Raw genomic sequence first — 17177 nt, forward strand, 5'->3', positions numbered from 1 at the left:
GGGCAGGAGCATGCTGAGACAATGGGTCGGCCAGGGTGGTCAGGCTTGTGGATCTTGGGAAGGAGGTAGAACTGGGCAGTGCGGGGTTCCCGGACTATGAGGTTGGAAGCTGTGGGTGGGAGATCTCCTGAGGTGATGAGGTTCTGTATGGTCTGGGAGATGATGGTTTCAATGTGACTTCAACAGTTTCCTCATTTCCCCTTCCCCCACCTCACCCTAGTTCTAAACTTCCAACTCAGCACTGTCCCCATGACTTGTCCTACCTGCCTATCTCCTTTTCCACCTATCCACTCCACCCTCTCCTCCCTGACAAATCACCTTCATCCCCTCCCCCACTCAGCCATTGTACTCTATGCTACTTTCGCCCCACCCCCACCCTTCTCTAGCTTATCTCTCCACGCTTCAGGCTCACTGCCTTTATTCCTGATGAAGGACTTTTGCCCAAAACATCAATTTCGAAGCTCCTTGGATGCTGCCCAAACTGCTGTGCTCTTCCAGCACCACTAATCCAGACACTCACAACACATTCCTATCTTGCAGAAGTCGTCATTCAACCCAATCCCAGTCCAAGAGGAAGCCACTAGTGGGCTGCTGAAGCTGCACTGCATCTCCTGCTTCAGTGGGGAAACTGGTTAAATCCACATAGATCCTGTGTGGTTGGAATGTCCCAAGGCGGAAGATAAGGTGTTTTTCCTCCAGTGTTTGGCAGTGGAGGATGCCCAGAACTTGCACATCCTCACAGGGGATCAATGTGGATTTCATCAGTTTCCCAATTTCCCCTCTCCCCACCTTATCCCAAATCCATCCTTCCAACTCAGCACCGCCCTCTTGAACTGTCCTACCTGTCCATCTTCCTTCTCACCTATCCATGCCACCCTCCTCTCCGACCTATCACTTTCTCCTCTACCTTGATATACCTTATCGCATACACCTAGTCCAACCCCACTCCCATTTATCTCTCAGCCCTCTTAAGTTCTTCATCAGAAATGAAGGAATGGCCTATGATCAAAACGTCAATTCTCCTGCTCCTCAGATGCTGCCTGACCAGCTGTACTTTTCCAGCACCATATTCTTCGACTCTGAACTCCAGCATCTGCAGTTCTCACTTTCTCCTACTCAATTAGTTGAGTCAACTACCCGAAGAATCTTTTAACTAGACCACTGAACTTTAAAAGAAAGACTTCCTAGTTCAATTCCCACTGTGCTCCAAATTCCCAAAACACACAACCATGCAGGCTGAGTTTCAAACAGGATGTGCTCTCCCCAAATTACTCATGTGAAGCACATTGATCATGCACTTCCTTTCTTAAATAGAGGACTCGCCCTGGTTGAAGCTAACCAATGGATTCTAATTTGGTTTCAGTTCAGTGCTAAGTCTATGTAGCTAATAGTAATCTGTGTTTATTCTTTTGTCAAGCCTCAGGTCTTAAAAAGGATTCTTTTGCACCTCAAATATTATGCAGCTGGTTATTAAACACTACTTAATAAACCTAGTCTACTTACCAAGCCTGAGTTCACTTTTGAGAATTCTATGTAGGATCCTTCCATATTTGTTCTCAGTAACTTAGACTAATACCAGTAAGAAAGAATAGTGGCATTGAATCTCTCCAGTGGACACAGTCACAATGGTGGTGGAATTGGACGCTTCAACTGGAGCTCATCTGTTTTGTCTGTTTTCTCCTTTTCTCTCTCTTAATATTTCTTTTCTTCACTCCCAGCCTCAGCACAGATCCAGCAAGGCGTCTTCTCAGCCCAGCCCATGGCAGTCTCTCGGCCCTGCATGTTGGTATGCAACTTGGTCTGCTTAGGTATGTTGCAGAGGCAGCAGGAGATTGGGGAGATGGTGGCTTCAGCAGCAGCAGCAGCAATGATGGCATCGTGGGCCAAAGTGGGAAGAGTGAGCAGTGAGGGAGGTCCCCCTAGTATCTGTGGCGATGTCAAGAACAGGCAGCTGAAGTCTCCCAGAGAGCGAACTTTTAAGTTTATTCCTTTATTTTTCCAGTTTATATTAAGAAGGACTTCAATGTAAACTATTACCTTATTTCTTTATTTTTCTACTTCTTATTTGAAAGTAATGCTTAACATTTTTAACTTTGTTTCTTCTACTACTTTGCACCAAAGTTTTTTTTTGTATCTAGGTATCTTTGTACCTAAGATGGCACCATGTATAGAGACATTTCACTGTACTCCTGTACTTGAGTATGTGGCATTAAAGTCTAAATCCATATCATCCCAGTAGAGTTCATATTTGAATATTTACCACCAACAATATCATGTTGCCATCTGTGCATTCCCAATTTTAATCACTTTACCACTAGTGGCTCTGCCTTCAGTTACCTGAGTCCCAAGCTCTGGAATTCCTTTTTTATACTACTGTGCCTTACTTTCATTCTATGAGGCACTTCTTAATTGTGCCTCTTCAACCAAGATTTTGGTCATCTTCTGTTTAGTATCACTGTAATTGATTCCTTGTGAAACTTGCTTTATGATGTGCCTGTGAAGCACTTTGGGACGTTTAACGGCGTTTCATAAATTTAAGTTGTTGTATCTGACCTTGGGTAGAGCATGGAATTTACAAGCAGCTGTCAGTCAACCGTGATTCAAGGTAAGTACAGAACAAGGCCAGATTATCATAGACAGCATAGTAGTTAGCACTGCTGCCTCACAGCACCAGAGACGCGGGTTCAATTCCCGCCTCAGGCGACTGACTGTGTGGAGTTTGCACGCTCTCCCCGTGTCTGCGTGGGTTTCCTCTGGGTGCTCCGGTTTCCTCCCACAGTCCAAAAATGTGCAGGTTAGGTGAATTGGCCATACTAAATTGCCCGTTGTGTTCGATGCAGGGGTAAATGTAGGGGAATGGATCTGGGTGCGTGCACTTCGGCGGGTCGGTGTGGACTTGTTGGGCCGAAGGGTCTGTTTCCACACTGTAACTAATCTAATCTAATCATAAAATCAACACACTCAATTTTGCATACTTTTAAAAAAGTTGCTACTTTTCAACATATTCCAATTGTTGCAGTTATTACATACATGCAATACAAATTCATAGATCAGAAATTCGAAATGGATATGTTACTCTAAAAAGCATGGAGAATAGATACTTACAACAAAAAAATGGAGATGAGTCACAACCATCCTTCTTGTTAACATGCAGCAAACTGCACAAAGCCCTGGAACTAATTCTCACGTCTCTAAGGCATTCAAACGCAATTAAACTTTCAGAAAGTACTTTTGAGAAGTAATTAAAATGCAACACACCTTTCCTGTGGTTAATGTCTGCCCTAATCTAAATTAACATTGAGGTAGATAGATACTTATTATGCAAGGATTATTGGGGTTTGAAGGGAAAATGGAATTCAAAACACAAACAGATCAACCATGATCTTAAAGGACAGAGAGAACCAAAGGGGCCAAATGATCTACTTCAGTTCCTATTCTGTATGTATGTTTATATATAGTTAAAGAAACTGGTTCACAATACTGCTTGCAGGTGTTTCAGGTTTGGAGTGGAATTATAAAGGATGGGGTTGGAACAAACCCTTTTCTATCACAACATGAGTGGATGAAACTCAGACCCTTTTGTGTGTCAAATCCAATCATGGGAAGCCATTCATGAGGATAATGGACAAAAACACTCTTGTCACATGATAGAAACTAGATTTTCAGGTGAGGATATTCAATGCAGTGCATTTCTGGAACAATAAGGGAGAAGGATCCAGACAAGCGAAGGAACAGAATCATAATAGGTCTTTCCCTCTTTTATCTGCGGAACCAAAGTTTTCCACTGCAAGGTTCAATTGGTCCTCAACCAGAGTGGATCAAGAGAAACGTGCTACTGTGAGCAATAAACCACAACAAATTCATCTCCTTAAACTTCCAGACTTTTTTGTACTGAAGAAACTGCAATGCTTCAATAGATCAAAAATATCAAGTGTGACAGAGAGGTATGAACTTCAAAGTACAAGGTACATGTAACCTTTTTGTAATCACAATATTTTCTTCTGTGTGTAACTGGCTGTGACTGAGAAAATACTCATGGCTGAACAATAAACATTTAAACTTTTCAAAACTTACAAAAACATTATTTGTTTTTGATCTTTTTGAAAACATGTTCTTGTCATTCAAGGAAACCAGACAATTTAAGAAGGCATCTGTTTTTGAACACGAATAGGCTGGGGCTGTTTTCCTTGGAGATTAGAGGCTGAGGGGTGACCACATAGAGATTTATAAAATCATGAGGGGCATGGATAGTTTTAACAGACAAGGTATTTTCCCTGGATTGGGGGAATCCAGAACTAGAGGGCATAGGTTTAGGCTGAGAGGGGAAAGATTTAAAAGGGAACTAAGGGGCAACTTTTTCATGCAAAGGGTAGTGTGTATATGGAATGAGCTGCCACTGGAAGTGGTGGAGGCTGGTACAATTACAACTTTTAAAAGGCATCTGATGGGTACATGAATAGGAAGGATTTACATGGATGTGGGCCACGTGTTGGCAAATGGGACTAGATTAATTCAGGATATCTGGTCGGCATGGACAAGTTGGACCGAAGGGTCAGTTTCCCTGCCATATATGTCTTTGACTCTATGTGCAAAAGAGAAAACTACTCTTGTGGTTTTCCTCTGTTCATAAAACAGCTAACAGAAGAAATGTTTGCTGAAGTTGAGTTCTTGCTTGTTTCCATTGCTGACAATAGTTACAGTCCATCAGTGTTAAAGATTGACAGAAGGGAGTCAGGTTAATTTTAAGTGGTATCTACTTCCAGATGATGAGATGATTAATTTTGTCAAAAACAGTTTATTGGAAGAATCTATAAATCAGCTGGAAAATTGTTAACTATCCTCCTCAACCAATCTATTCTTGGCAGAATTTCAATAGGCAGAATCAGCAAAGACAGTTGTGCTAACCATCTATTCAGGCAATATTAGATCTTTTTAAATGGTGGAATCATTGGAGTAATTGCCATAGTAATCAACGGTTACTGCTTTGATAATGGGGAAAGAAAAACACCTGGAAATTATGGAGTATTCATATCATAAGGAAGGAATATGAAGAGGAGGAAATGATGAGGAGCTGCCAACGAGAGAGTGCAAGACACAAATATTATTTAGGAGGTGGCAGTGGCAAGGTGGTAGTGTCATTGTAGTTGTAATACAGGACCCCAGTCTAATGTCCTGGGGAAACAACAGAAATTGCTGGAGAAACTCAGCAGGTCTGGTAGCATTTGTGCAGAGAAAGCAGAGCAAAGGTTTCAGGTCCAGTGACCCTTCTTCTGAACTCCCCAGAAATAGTCTGGGGACATGGGTTCAAGTCCCAGCACAGATGGGGAAATTTGAATTCAACAGAAATCTACAATTTAAACAAGCTAATGGCACCCATGTAATCAGAGCTGATTGCCATTAAAAACCCATCTGTTTCATCAATGTCCTTTAGGGAAGGAAATGTGCCAATGTGGCCTAAATGTGACTCTAAATTCACAACAATATGGTTGATTACTAACTGCTCTATGGGCCATCAGAGATGGGCAACAAACACTGGTCTGGTCAGCAACACTTTCATTCCTTGAAATTTCTAAAAAAAACCCAATAAAATTCCTTATGAAAATGATGGCATTATCTCTTGCCGTTCCACAATAAAAGCTCCATTTGTATTTTCCAATAAACCAAAATACATTCTGAATATTATGTAAAACGAACATAAGCTCTCCCCCAACTTTAATTGAATGGTTACAATAGTTTAGTTTTGAAAGAAAAAAACTAATAGTGTTATTAGGATGACTTCATTTGATAAGGATAAGTGCAGATGTAAAATATACATTTTCTATAGGGTTAAGTCTGGGTGTCCAACTGCCTCTTTGTGTTTCTGTTAACTCTGGGAAGTGAAAATTCTCAATCATAATTTCAGATCAAACAGTAGTATCTAGCTGCATTATATTTGGGACTCTGCAGAACAATTTATTTCTTCAAAAAGGAGGGAATGGCTTTGTTAGATTATCACCCAACTGTTAAGACCTAGACAATGTGCAGGGGAGTTGAAAAATGTGGTGCTGGAAAAACACAGCAGCCCAGACGGCATCCGAGGAGCAGGAGAATCGACATTTTGGGCATAAGCCCTTCTTCATGTGCAGGGAACCCAAATTCAAATTCCACAATGGCAGATGGTAGAATTTGAATTCAATTTTTTAAAAATTCAAGGGTGAAGAATCCAATGATAAACATAACACTGTTATTGATTTTCAAGAAAAACCCATCTGGTTCACTAATGTCCTTTTGGGAAAAACATCGCCATCCTTAAGTCTGGCTTACATGTGGCTCCACCAGATGCACGACAATGTGGTTAACTCAAGTGCTTTTTGGGCAATTAGGAATGGGCAATAAAGATTGGCCTAACCAGTGGGATCCATGTCCTGTGAATGAATAATTTAAATAAAATTAAAATATACAAATATGGGCTACTGACCAGTTTTAATCAGAATTTTTTTTTTTAAGAGGAAGCAATTAAATCAAAGATAATCAATGTCTTTTAAATGTAACATGGCTTTTTTGTTAAGAACTGTAGTTTGATGTCAGGACAGTTTGGAACATGTAATGTGGCCAGTCAGATCAGCCATTATGTTATTGAATAATGGAGCAGGCTTGAATAGATCAAATGGACTACTCCCAGTTCATACATGTGATGACCTCCTTGGTTGATACTGGAATGAGTTTCTTCCCCTTTCTCCATAACTTCGGGAACTTGCAAAGCTCATCTCATCAAAAATGCAGTGTTTACGCTGAATGACTGTAAAGGAGAGAACGCAAACAGAAGATGTTCGAATTGTTTAAAATATTTCCAATCATTGCTGGTGTTCTGATTAAGTCACTCTCTTTAATATTTCCAGCTGCTTCCTTTGCTGTTGGCCTCTTGTTCTTCTTCGTGATGGTAATTAGATATGTCAACTCTAATGTATGAATAATATGTCCAAAGAATTTCAAAGTAATTCTCAATATTATTGAGGAGTTCTCTTGTTCTTCCTGTCTCATTCAATACTCCTTTGTTAATTCTTTTCTTGACACAGCTTCCCTTAGGATCCTTATTAAGCATCACAACATGAAGCTATTGAACTTCATCTTTACCACTGCTTCACGTTTCACATTTATAACTGACCAGATGTGACATTTAAGTCAAAGATTCTTGTTTCAAGACTTAAGCTGACCTTTCTGTTCCGAAGAATGGTCACTCAACTCAACATTAACTCTGCTTTCTCTCCAAAGATGCTGCCAGACCTGCAAAGTTTCTCCAACAGTTATGTTTTTTGTTTCAGATTTCCAGTATCTGCAATTCTTTGTTCTATTTTGTTAGAATATTGCTTAATTTTGTAAAAGTAAAAACTCTGCCTTTTCAAATCCATTGTCAGATTTCAATACTGTCTTTAATATCAGATTTTACAGTTAGATAAAGTAAGTAGATAAAGCTACACTGGGGAGATCAAACCCAAACTGGGAAATCATTTTGCGGAAAGGAAGCATGATCCCAATCTTCAGTTGCTTACCAATTCACCCTTGTGTTCTCATTGTTATTGTTGTGCTCATCTAACAGCAATATCCCAGTGAACCAGAATACAAATTGAAGAAACAGCATCTCATCTGTAGATGAGGCACTTTATAGATCGAGAACAGACTAGACATTGAGCACAAAATGTCTTCAGCTACCCAGCAGCTAGGCTGGCTCTGAACATGAGATGGTCAATCAAAAAGGGTTTAAACCCCAGAGTTCAAGTCTAACTGCTCAGAAACAAAGAAATGTCGCAGAGATGGAAACTGTAGATTTGATAAAAGCAAGCTAAAGCATGTGGCTTGGGAAAACAAATAAGTATAGAAGTAGTCACAGCAGAAGAACTGAGAATACCAATATTTCCAAATTTGCACAAAGCTGAGATGGAAAGTAAAGGCTCAACAAGCTGTCACGTTGCTGCCTTGGTTTCTTAATTATCCCTTCTTTTCCTTAAATGTCTGGATTTACAACATCAAAATATGTTCAGTTGTCTTGTAGGTTTTAGTCTTGTTCAACTAAATCCTGAGTGTGTCATAAAACTAGCAGCTGATCTGGCATATTATGAGTAATGAATTAATTTTGTCATCTATGTCAGCCCCCATTAAGAATTGCTCCCAAGTATGGAAACTCATCCAAATTTTTCAAGATCTCATCACTGATCTTAATTGTTGGGGTAAGAGTTGAGCTGTGGGATCTGGTTGGACAGCACCTCAGTTCATTAAAGTCTCACCAAAGCTCTATGAAATTGTAGAAAGTCTTTGCCCCTTTTCTAATCTATACCCTTAGTATTTAATGCCAACATTCCATTTCTCATCTAAATTTCTTGCATAATGTTTTTGAGTCCTGTACAATGTAATAATATGCACCTTTAAAAGGGATTTGTCTGTCTTCATTCTTATGAAGGGGAGTGTTGTAAAAAAAAATTATACCAAGTGTGTCTGCTTCATGGAAAGCAGAGTAAATAACTTATGGGATTTTTAAAAAATTAGACAAAAGAAGCATGAGTGGGTGGCGCCAGGCTCTTATGGACCCAGGATTTTAGTTTTGGCTTTCAGTTATTGAAGTTGACTTTTACAGAGCTGGAGCTGCTAGATAAGAGCTCTTTGTTACTGAGAGTTACTATTGATCATAACTGATCTCAACCGGACATACAAATACTGAGACTACAAGAGTAGGTCAGAGACTGGGCATTCTGCACTGAGTAAGTCATCTCCTGACCCGCCAAAACTTGTCCAGCAACTACACCTTTCAAAGAGCAATCATGATTAGTCCCATAGCCCCGCTTACACCATAACCCTGTCGGTTCTTATCCTCAAATATCCCTCTTATACCCGATTTTAAACTTATATGGAATCTGCTTTACCTGTGCAGGTAGAGTTTTATAGATAAATTCGGGAACTGCAATCGTCTATCCAACCCCACTTTACAAGTATCTTCTTGCCTACAAATGTCTCCCACTCCATCAGCTAGGATTAAAGTAGTGCACCATCTCTTCCATTCCTATTTCTTGACCTCTTTTGATATTTCAGTGAATGGTATCTCAACTGAAAACTTAGAGACTCCCCACTCCCCAGATTTTTAGCTTCCCCGCTCCCTCTATTTATTCCTTTTACCATGGCTCTGACATTATGTATAATTTCACAGGTGGCAGCAAATCTTCAATATCTTGTCCAACTAACAGCGACCTAGACAATAAATTTCTTCATCAAAGAAGGAATCATGACAGAACCTGATTCTAACCTCAATGTTTAGTACATACATTTCTAGCAATGGTCACTAGGTCTTCATCAAAAACGTGACAAATAACCAACCAGCATTATGGCTAATCACAACCTGAAAAAGACTAAGAGGACATACCCATCACCAAGAATAAAATGTCAATATTGTATGTTTTATTAGTTGTTGGTTAAAAAGTTGAAAGATACATGACAATACAATCTACCTATCACAAATGAGATGTGATATTGATGGTTTAAGGATGCAACATAACACACTTACACAAGTTTCTTCAGCATGCTGTGACGTCTCTTCAAATAGCATCTTTTGTTTAAAGAAAGATATATAGTTAGCTAATTAATACGATCATTTCAAAGACAGATAAATACAAAGACTGATTTTCTTTTACACATAAGGAAAACAGATTTGTGGGAGCTGTGTGAAGAGGCTGGACCCAGCATGAGGCAACACTTTGTATATTGAACATCTCTTGTGTGGTAATTTTAGTTGCCACAAGTCAAATAGCAAAGTACTTTGTAAATATTAGCTGTGTTTGCTTTCTATATTAGCAGAACAGTTATAAAACCTGTTTTGTAATCAGTGCAGAAGTTGTATTTGGCCCAAGAGAACATGTGGTTGACTATTTTTGTGTATATACATTAGCCAAACCATTAAAATCCCAGTCTTTTCAACAATCAAATCTAATTAATAATCAATCCACAATAAAGAATTCAGTGTGTACTGGTAAGATCTGAATTTAGACAACTGCAAATCCATTTTGGAGGAACCACTCAAATCTGCAAATTTATCTAATTCATTTCAGAATTAGCACACTATAGTACATGGAAAATGTTTAAACATATTACAAACAAGTGCAACTTGATATCTTAAACTGTTGAACACACGACTGTTACTAAATGTTAGCAGAGTCACAAAGTGGATTTAAATCAAAGCAGCAATGCCTACTGGCCGTGAGGTTTTCATCCTGTGTACTTCAAGGAGTATAAGCCTGCAAACCTATCTCAACGATCTCTTTTTTTTAAATCATATTGTACTGTTTTAACAAACTCACTTACTTTGATGTGATTAACACTCAAGTTGAAAGAGTGATGGACTTTTAAACAAAGCATAACTATGACAATTAAATTACAGATTCATAGAATTGTTATGGCACTGTAGGCCATTCAGTCCATCATGTCTGCACGAGCTTTCCAAGTGAGTAATTCACCAAGCGCCATTTTTCTGACTTCTCAATGTAACTTTGAATGCTCTTCCTTTTCAAAAATTGATTATCATTTTGCAGTCTCAAACCATTTGAATAATCCAAGGATAAATTGCCTAAAATGTGTTTGCAAAATAAGACAAATCAAGGCATCTACACACATACAGACACACACAGAGAGGAAGCACAGGCTGCATATTTGGCCACTCAAAAATGAATCCAAATGAAATTAAATCCAAATTCACTGAAGAGATAATACAGCTGTGTAAAGAATACATTTCATTTACAGTCACCCTAAATTTTTAAACAACGATCTTCTCATTTGCAACTGATCTTGCACTGTATGAAGTTTCCCCTTCGGATGTCAGTTGTTACAAGCAGTAAGATTGCAGTACAAATAGCCCTATTATAATACTGTTCCCTGTAAAACCACATATGAAGCGCCTTTCCAAGCTAGTTCAGTGAAACGTCAGAGTACCACTTAGCTACAGAATTACGAACAGAACCCCTTCAATTTCTTCCCATTTCAACAGTGCATAGTGATGCTGCATGATCAATGCGGCCTACACTGTCCCATCTGATACCTTCTGGAATAGGTAACATCCTGGGACTTCAGAAGATACAGACTTGGTAAAAGAGATTACTTTTACTTTAGCCAACCTAAATATTAAACTGCAGTTCAATTTCTCTGTATGGTGGAAATACTGTATTTTTACTAACATGTAGTAAATCACATTTCACATCATCTCCAAATCGGATCACAATTGGTGTTCTGGTAAGGCTGGTGAAAATAGCCAAATGGCAATTTTATTTGTCACCAGCGAACTTGATCCATTCGTAAACTAAACTTCCTCATTCCTGAATATTCCATTTGTTAATACTGTCTGTGCAAAGAATTTATCTCCACTTTTGTAGCTTAAATTTCTTAAAATGGAACGATTCCTATTTGGTATATTAAAACTGTTATCTTGTGACAAAAGAAACATAGAATGGATATGTGGTATGGAATTTACACCTTGCTTCTCTTTTCAATGACTGGCAAAAAAAATCAAGGTGGCACCATGACTGACCATATTCACTTAAAAATGTCCGAGGGACACGATTTCAAAAAGTCCACAAATTAACTTCATCTTTCTGGACATTTTCAATGCTGAATATCAGTTATCAACAGAATAATTCTTAAAAGAGGAAGACTTATTTTGATGAGACTTTAAAAAACAATAAATTTAAGTTAACTTTCATAATTATTTCAGTGATAATACTCATGCACCAAAGATAAAATGTGCTTCAAATGAAAGTTGATAAAAAGTGTGGGAATTACTAAATCACGGCTAAAGATTGTTAACTTATAATAAATGGCTTGTTGATTACACTTACGTGTCGTCCAAGAAGAGGACATTTCAAATACCCCACACATATTTTGAAATGAAGAAAAGCAAACAATTTATACAGATCCTTAGTAATTTGTACATAAAATATATAAATACACCTCATTAAAAAGGACATCATCTCCAAAATGTTAATGATATAGAATAAATGCTTGGGAAGTGAATTTAAAAAGGCTGAGAACCTGATCAACAGCTTCTAATGGCATCAGTGCTCCTGCATTTTAAATCTCCATGAGCCCGAATATTGGAATATACCTGTCAAACATTCAAAGTATCAAATATTGTACAATTCAAACACAATGTAAATACAACTTAGAATATTGCACTATGTGACGTCAGCCAGCTGCTCCATACTAGATACTGAATGGTATCATAAGGTCAAAAGGCATACAACCTTGTGTAATAAATGTTAATTACACCAATGGAGTACACCACAGATAATTCACTATACTATATGCGTAACAAAAATATATTTGGCAGAACTGTACAAGGTCATTGCAATCCCAACACTAATACAGCTATCGCTCTTTTAGACAGCGTCATTGCAAAGTAAGCTCCAGACAGTCTTCATATTGGAAATCAGGTTATCTACACTCCTAGTATCAGGTCGAAATCCACATTATTAAATTATTTATTGTATATGTAACACTACAGGATTTTAACGCAGCCCAACAAAACAAAACCCATTCCATTTTGCCCTAGGTTATATCTATGTTGCATTGAGTACACCCAAGATTAACTCACCAGAATGCACCGTCCTTCTTTCCACCACAACAAGGTGAATACTTCAGCTATACTTGAACCTTTTATTCATATTTCTCTATCTCATAATCCTAAATATTAACCCTGCAATGCTAAACCCCAAAGCTAACAGTCAACACATTAGCTGATCATAATATAAATCTTGTTGACAAGTTCTATACCTTGCTGACACTGACAGGTTAATTTTGCACTTGCCTATCTTGTTTACTTGTCAACACACCTCTGCTGGTAAATTAGCAGCATCTGCTGAGAATGAATTTACTCTATAACCTGTTTCTAGACATGACAATATTGGATGTGGCTTGTTGAAACCGATTAAGGTAATTAGTCTATTTGGATTTGATTGGCAACTCTGAGAAGTTATAACCATCTGACAAGGAAGCAAAGCATCAATTTTACAGCACTGTAACAGGAAATTAACTTGGCGTACCAGATGGACCAGTGGATAAAAGCACAAACTGATAATAATTGTAAAAATAAAATAATTCTGTCAAGGAATTAACACAGAGTTAGTGGAAACTTTGTTATAAGTAAATTTTAACAGCAAACCCTAGGTATTTACACGTATTATTAAACCAAAATTATCTTGTCGCTATTTATCTGATCTCAATTTTAGGAAATGTGGGAGCCTTACAAACAGAAAAAAAAAGCATTTTATTCACAGATTATTCTACACTAATCCATCAGTCTCTGATTCTTCAGTGTCTAAGCTACAGATACAAACAGGTCTAAAACTATGTGAATGCTTGACTTTTTCTCTGCATTTTGTACATATTCACCATATAAAGATACTAAAACAAAAGTAAAACAAAGCAGCACCTTGTGTATGATTTCTCCACAGAAGAAATATTTCAATATATAGTATTTGGAGTCAGTTGTGGAAATTTCATGGATAGTGGAATCCTTAAGTTGAGAAAGCCTTGATAACCTGGAAGACGTATCCAATTTGGACATGTTCCAGGAATGTTAACAAACAACCATCAGTTCTTGCCACAGTTTCTGGGGAACCAGGTACCATGGCTGCAACCAGGTGCTTTTTTTTAATATAAGCTCTTTATCTTTGATTAAAAAAATTCTGTTATTTTTGAATATTATGTCCCTCAGTTTAGCAAAAGTATAGTTTATATACATATATATGTGTATTTTTAAAATACATGTTTAAGATATTCAATATTTCTGATAGGGTTCTTTGTTTAATTCTGGAATACTTCACAGCCTTATATGTGAAATATTTTTGGGAGTTTTGCCTCGCAAACTGGGATTATCTGGTGAGGCACAGGCTGCAGGAGGCCTACTCATTTGATAAATCCCAGCTTCAACCTCTTCCTCCCCAGGTCAAGTGGGAAGAGATAAACTCAGGAACCCACAGAACAAGACTCATCTGAATGTGTCAAAGGGTCACTGCCCAAGTTTGCCATTCAACTCAGAACATATTATATATACATTTGATCTCAATTATGTACTTATACGTTTAATTATACTGCACTACTTCTAAAAGACTGTGTCCAGTCAAAAGAAAATGTCCAAATCAGTGGGAGCTCTGTATTTTGTGACAGACAAGCATCTGCTATTAGACAGACTTTTCTTTAGAAAGAATGCTTCAAAATCAATAGCTGGAAAAAGCACATTTTTGCTTGTTTTGATTTTGAAGAGTCTGAATCACTGCCTGAATCACATTTTGGATTCAGATATTGCTCTGCCAAACCCACTAAACTTCAACTTGGTGAATTCTATTACCTGTTTTCTAAGCATATTCACATTTATCGATGTATTAAATTACAAAGTTAAAGAATATGATAAAATATTGCCCGATGCTGTGTCCAGCCCCTGCTATGAGGTTAAATATACAGAAATAAATGCAGAATTCATTGTCCTTTTACAATTTACTGACAAAACGGTGACGCAGTCGGATCAAATCCTTTAAAAACATCCTTCAGGGAGGTTGTGTCCTGCTCGCTCTCCTCGTGAGGACTGTTCCCACCAAAGGGGCTACCTGAGCCAGATTTAGTGACCTGTTTCACCTCAGAAAATTGGGGGTGAATCAGTCCAAACAGAGATGGCACTGGGAGGCTATGCACTCCTGACTGACCTGAATCCTGTGACGGGGCAGCAGGTGTGGCTAGTTTTGGCCTAGGTCTGTTGTAACTATTATATCTGTCTGTGGAAGTTTCTGAACTTGACTTATCATTTTCCAGTTGATCCAATGCTGATTTTCTTACAAACAATGGCTCTTTTGGCTTAGTGGTACTTTTAGGGATGTCTGACCCTTTCAGCTGGTTACCTTCACTGGAAGACTCTACATTTCTGATATTTGCACCCTGGGTGCTCTGAGTTCTTGGGTCATACAAACTAATACCAGTCAGCATACTGCTCTGTCCTCCAGCTCCTCCAGCTCCTCCTCTGCTCTGACCACCAGCAGTAACCAACCTGGGATCATATGGTGCAAGACCAGCACTCGATTCCTTCCCTAAAGGGGTAACAGGGGACTCAGTTTGTTCCACAAGTTTTCCAGATTGAGAGTTAGAGGTTTGGAGTCCAGTAGAGGACCTCTGCAGTCTTGGATCCGCAGGTATCTTTCGCATCCTGGGGTCAGAAGGTTTGTCACTCTGTGCCGTCACCTTGGTTGCTGAAGCATCCACACTCTTCAGTAATCTGGACAATAAGCTCAAGTCTGGAAGGGCAGGACTTGCTGCTGGCTGGGGGGGCTCCACTACTGGATCAGCAATACGCTGCCTAGGGTCTGAAGGACCAGTTTGTGGAGAACGGTTTATCCTAGGATCCAATACTGGGAAAGGTACAGGAGCAGCTACAGGATCTGGCTTAGGAATAGGCAGTGGGATCAAGTCCTCTGGGCTCCATAAAACACTTCTAGCAAAATGAGGTTTACCTAGGGAGATGTCCATTTTAATGTGGCTAAACTGTTTCAGCTGACACCTGGGATCCCTGAGTGAAGAACCCAGCAAAGGATCAAGAGGAATGGCGACAGCCCTGTCCCTCAGAATTCTCTCTCCTTCCTCCTCATTAATTGCGGTTTGAGGTTTTGCAATAGCAGGGGCCGGCTGATTACTGGCATCTGTCTTCAGAACAGTCACAGTCCTGCTTTCTGCAGCAAGCGTATCGGAAGCAGGAGTTCCTGATGTGTTCTCAATGCTTCGAGAAAGCCGGGGGTCCCTCGAAATCCGAGGGTCCACAGGTCGATTCACATTTGATTGCCTCTCTTTCTGAAGGCGTGGATCAACAGCATTCTGGCTGTTACCATTGTTGTTATGTACCATCCTCTGGGCTTGTACTTGAGACTTGCTAGCAGATTGCTGACGAAGTGTTTTTAATATGGAGCTCATACTACTTCCACCATCCTCTTCATCACTTGAGTACCAATTATCACCATCACCTACAAAGCACAGAACAACACCCTATTAAATACTGCAAGAGCTATTTTAGTTCAAGTATGATAGAATAATAAAGTTAAGAAAGTGCACAAACTTTCAGTATATTTTGTGGTGTAATATACTGCACAACCCTGGTTTCTCCACTTTGCTACTTCAAGTTGAGTCATGCAATGTGAGACAGTTTAAACCCATGAAAATGACTAAGAGGTATATCAGATAGTAAAAATTTTTATGTAGTCTTAAATGGTGACCTTTCCAAGATGATTATGCTTCAAAACATCCCTTCATTTGAAGCAAAATGAAAGGTGGGGGAGGGATTGTGAATTCCTGATAAACATTTAATTTCAAAGAAGTGCCCAGGTGATCTCTGGTTTCCATGAGGAAAGCAAGTCAAACAAACTATTGAAATATTTATTGACTATTGCAGTTTTTAGCATCTCTTAAGTAAACACAGATGATAGAATAGAATTTGTTGCTGTCGTGAAGCAGAAGAAAACCATGTAAAAAGACCAAGTTGTTTGCTGGTAAGAAGGCAGTTTCTGTTCAAATCGGGGAACAGAACACACAAGAATCTTGAAAAGTTAGAAAAAGGGAATTCACCAAGAAGTAACTTGCTGGGGATGATCAGATCCAGAAAGCTTAGACAGCAGAACGATTGTTGATGTACTCTGGAAGTTCTGACCTGGTGCAGCAGGGACTTGCAAACATTTGCTGAAGAGCTGAAAGTGACATTGAGAGTCTTCATTTTAATGCAGTACTTCTCCAACCCTTACCTGCCATTTTAATGCCCAGTCTATGTGGGGGCTTCAAGAACTGTTCAGCAACGAGTTAGGTGGCAAGGCAGTTTGGGGAAAGGAGAGTTGAACCTGCTTTGTGAGCCCTTCAATCCCATTTCCTGATCCTTCACTCTCTAACTACTAACTTTGCATGCCAGCTTGTCTCCCTCAATCCATTTACCCTCAATGGATAAATGGACAGCATTCTCCATTTAAAAACATAGGCTTAGTGGTGTCAATGTTGGTCTTTATCAGGCAGAAGGCGATACAATTTATGCAGGGTGGGGGAAACAAGACTCATTGTAAATGAGTATTACAACCCATTATCAAACCTTACAGCCTGGCAAGGACCATCAATACTCTCAAAATTAAGACTTGGACTGCTGATTTAAA

The 17177-nt window shown here is 39.0% G+C and overlaps 1 protein-coding gene across 2 annotated transcripts in view; it reads right to left on the bottom strand.

Annotated features, from left to right (window-relative positions):
- Positions 1 to 9401: 9401 nt before the first annotated feature.
- zc3h4 (zinc finger CCCH-type containing 4) overlaps positions 9402 to 17177 on the bottom strand; it is a 77287-nt gene continuing 69511 nt past the window's right edge. For both annotated transcript variants that reach the window (XM_072549218.1, XM_072549217.1), the window contains one exon: positions 9402 to 16010. In XM_072549218.1, coding sequence (XP_072405319.1) covers positions 14503 to 16010 — 1508 coding nt within the window. In that variant the 3' untranslated portion in view covers positions 9402 to 14502. The remainder of the gene's footprint in view (positions 16011 to 17177) is intronic.

This window comes from Chiloscyllium punctatum, chromosome 29 (assembly GCF_047496795.1).
Source record: "Chiloscyllium punctatum isolate Juve2018m chromosome 29, sChiPun1.3, whole genome shotgun sequence".
NCBI classification, from domain to species: domain Eukaryota; kingdom Metazoa; phylum Chordata; class Chondrichthyes; order Orectolobiformes; family Hemiscylliidae; genus Chiloscyllium; species Chiloscyllium punctatum.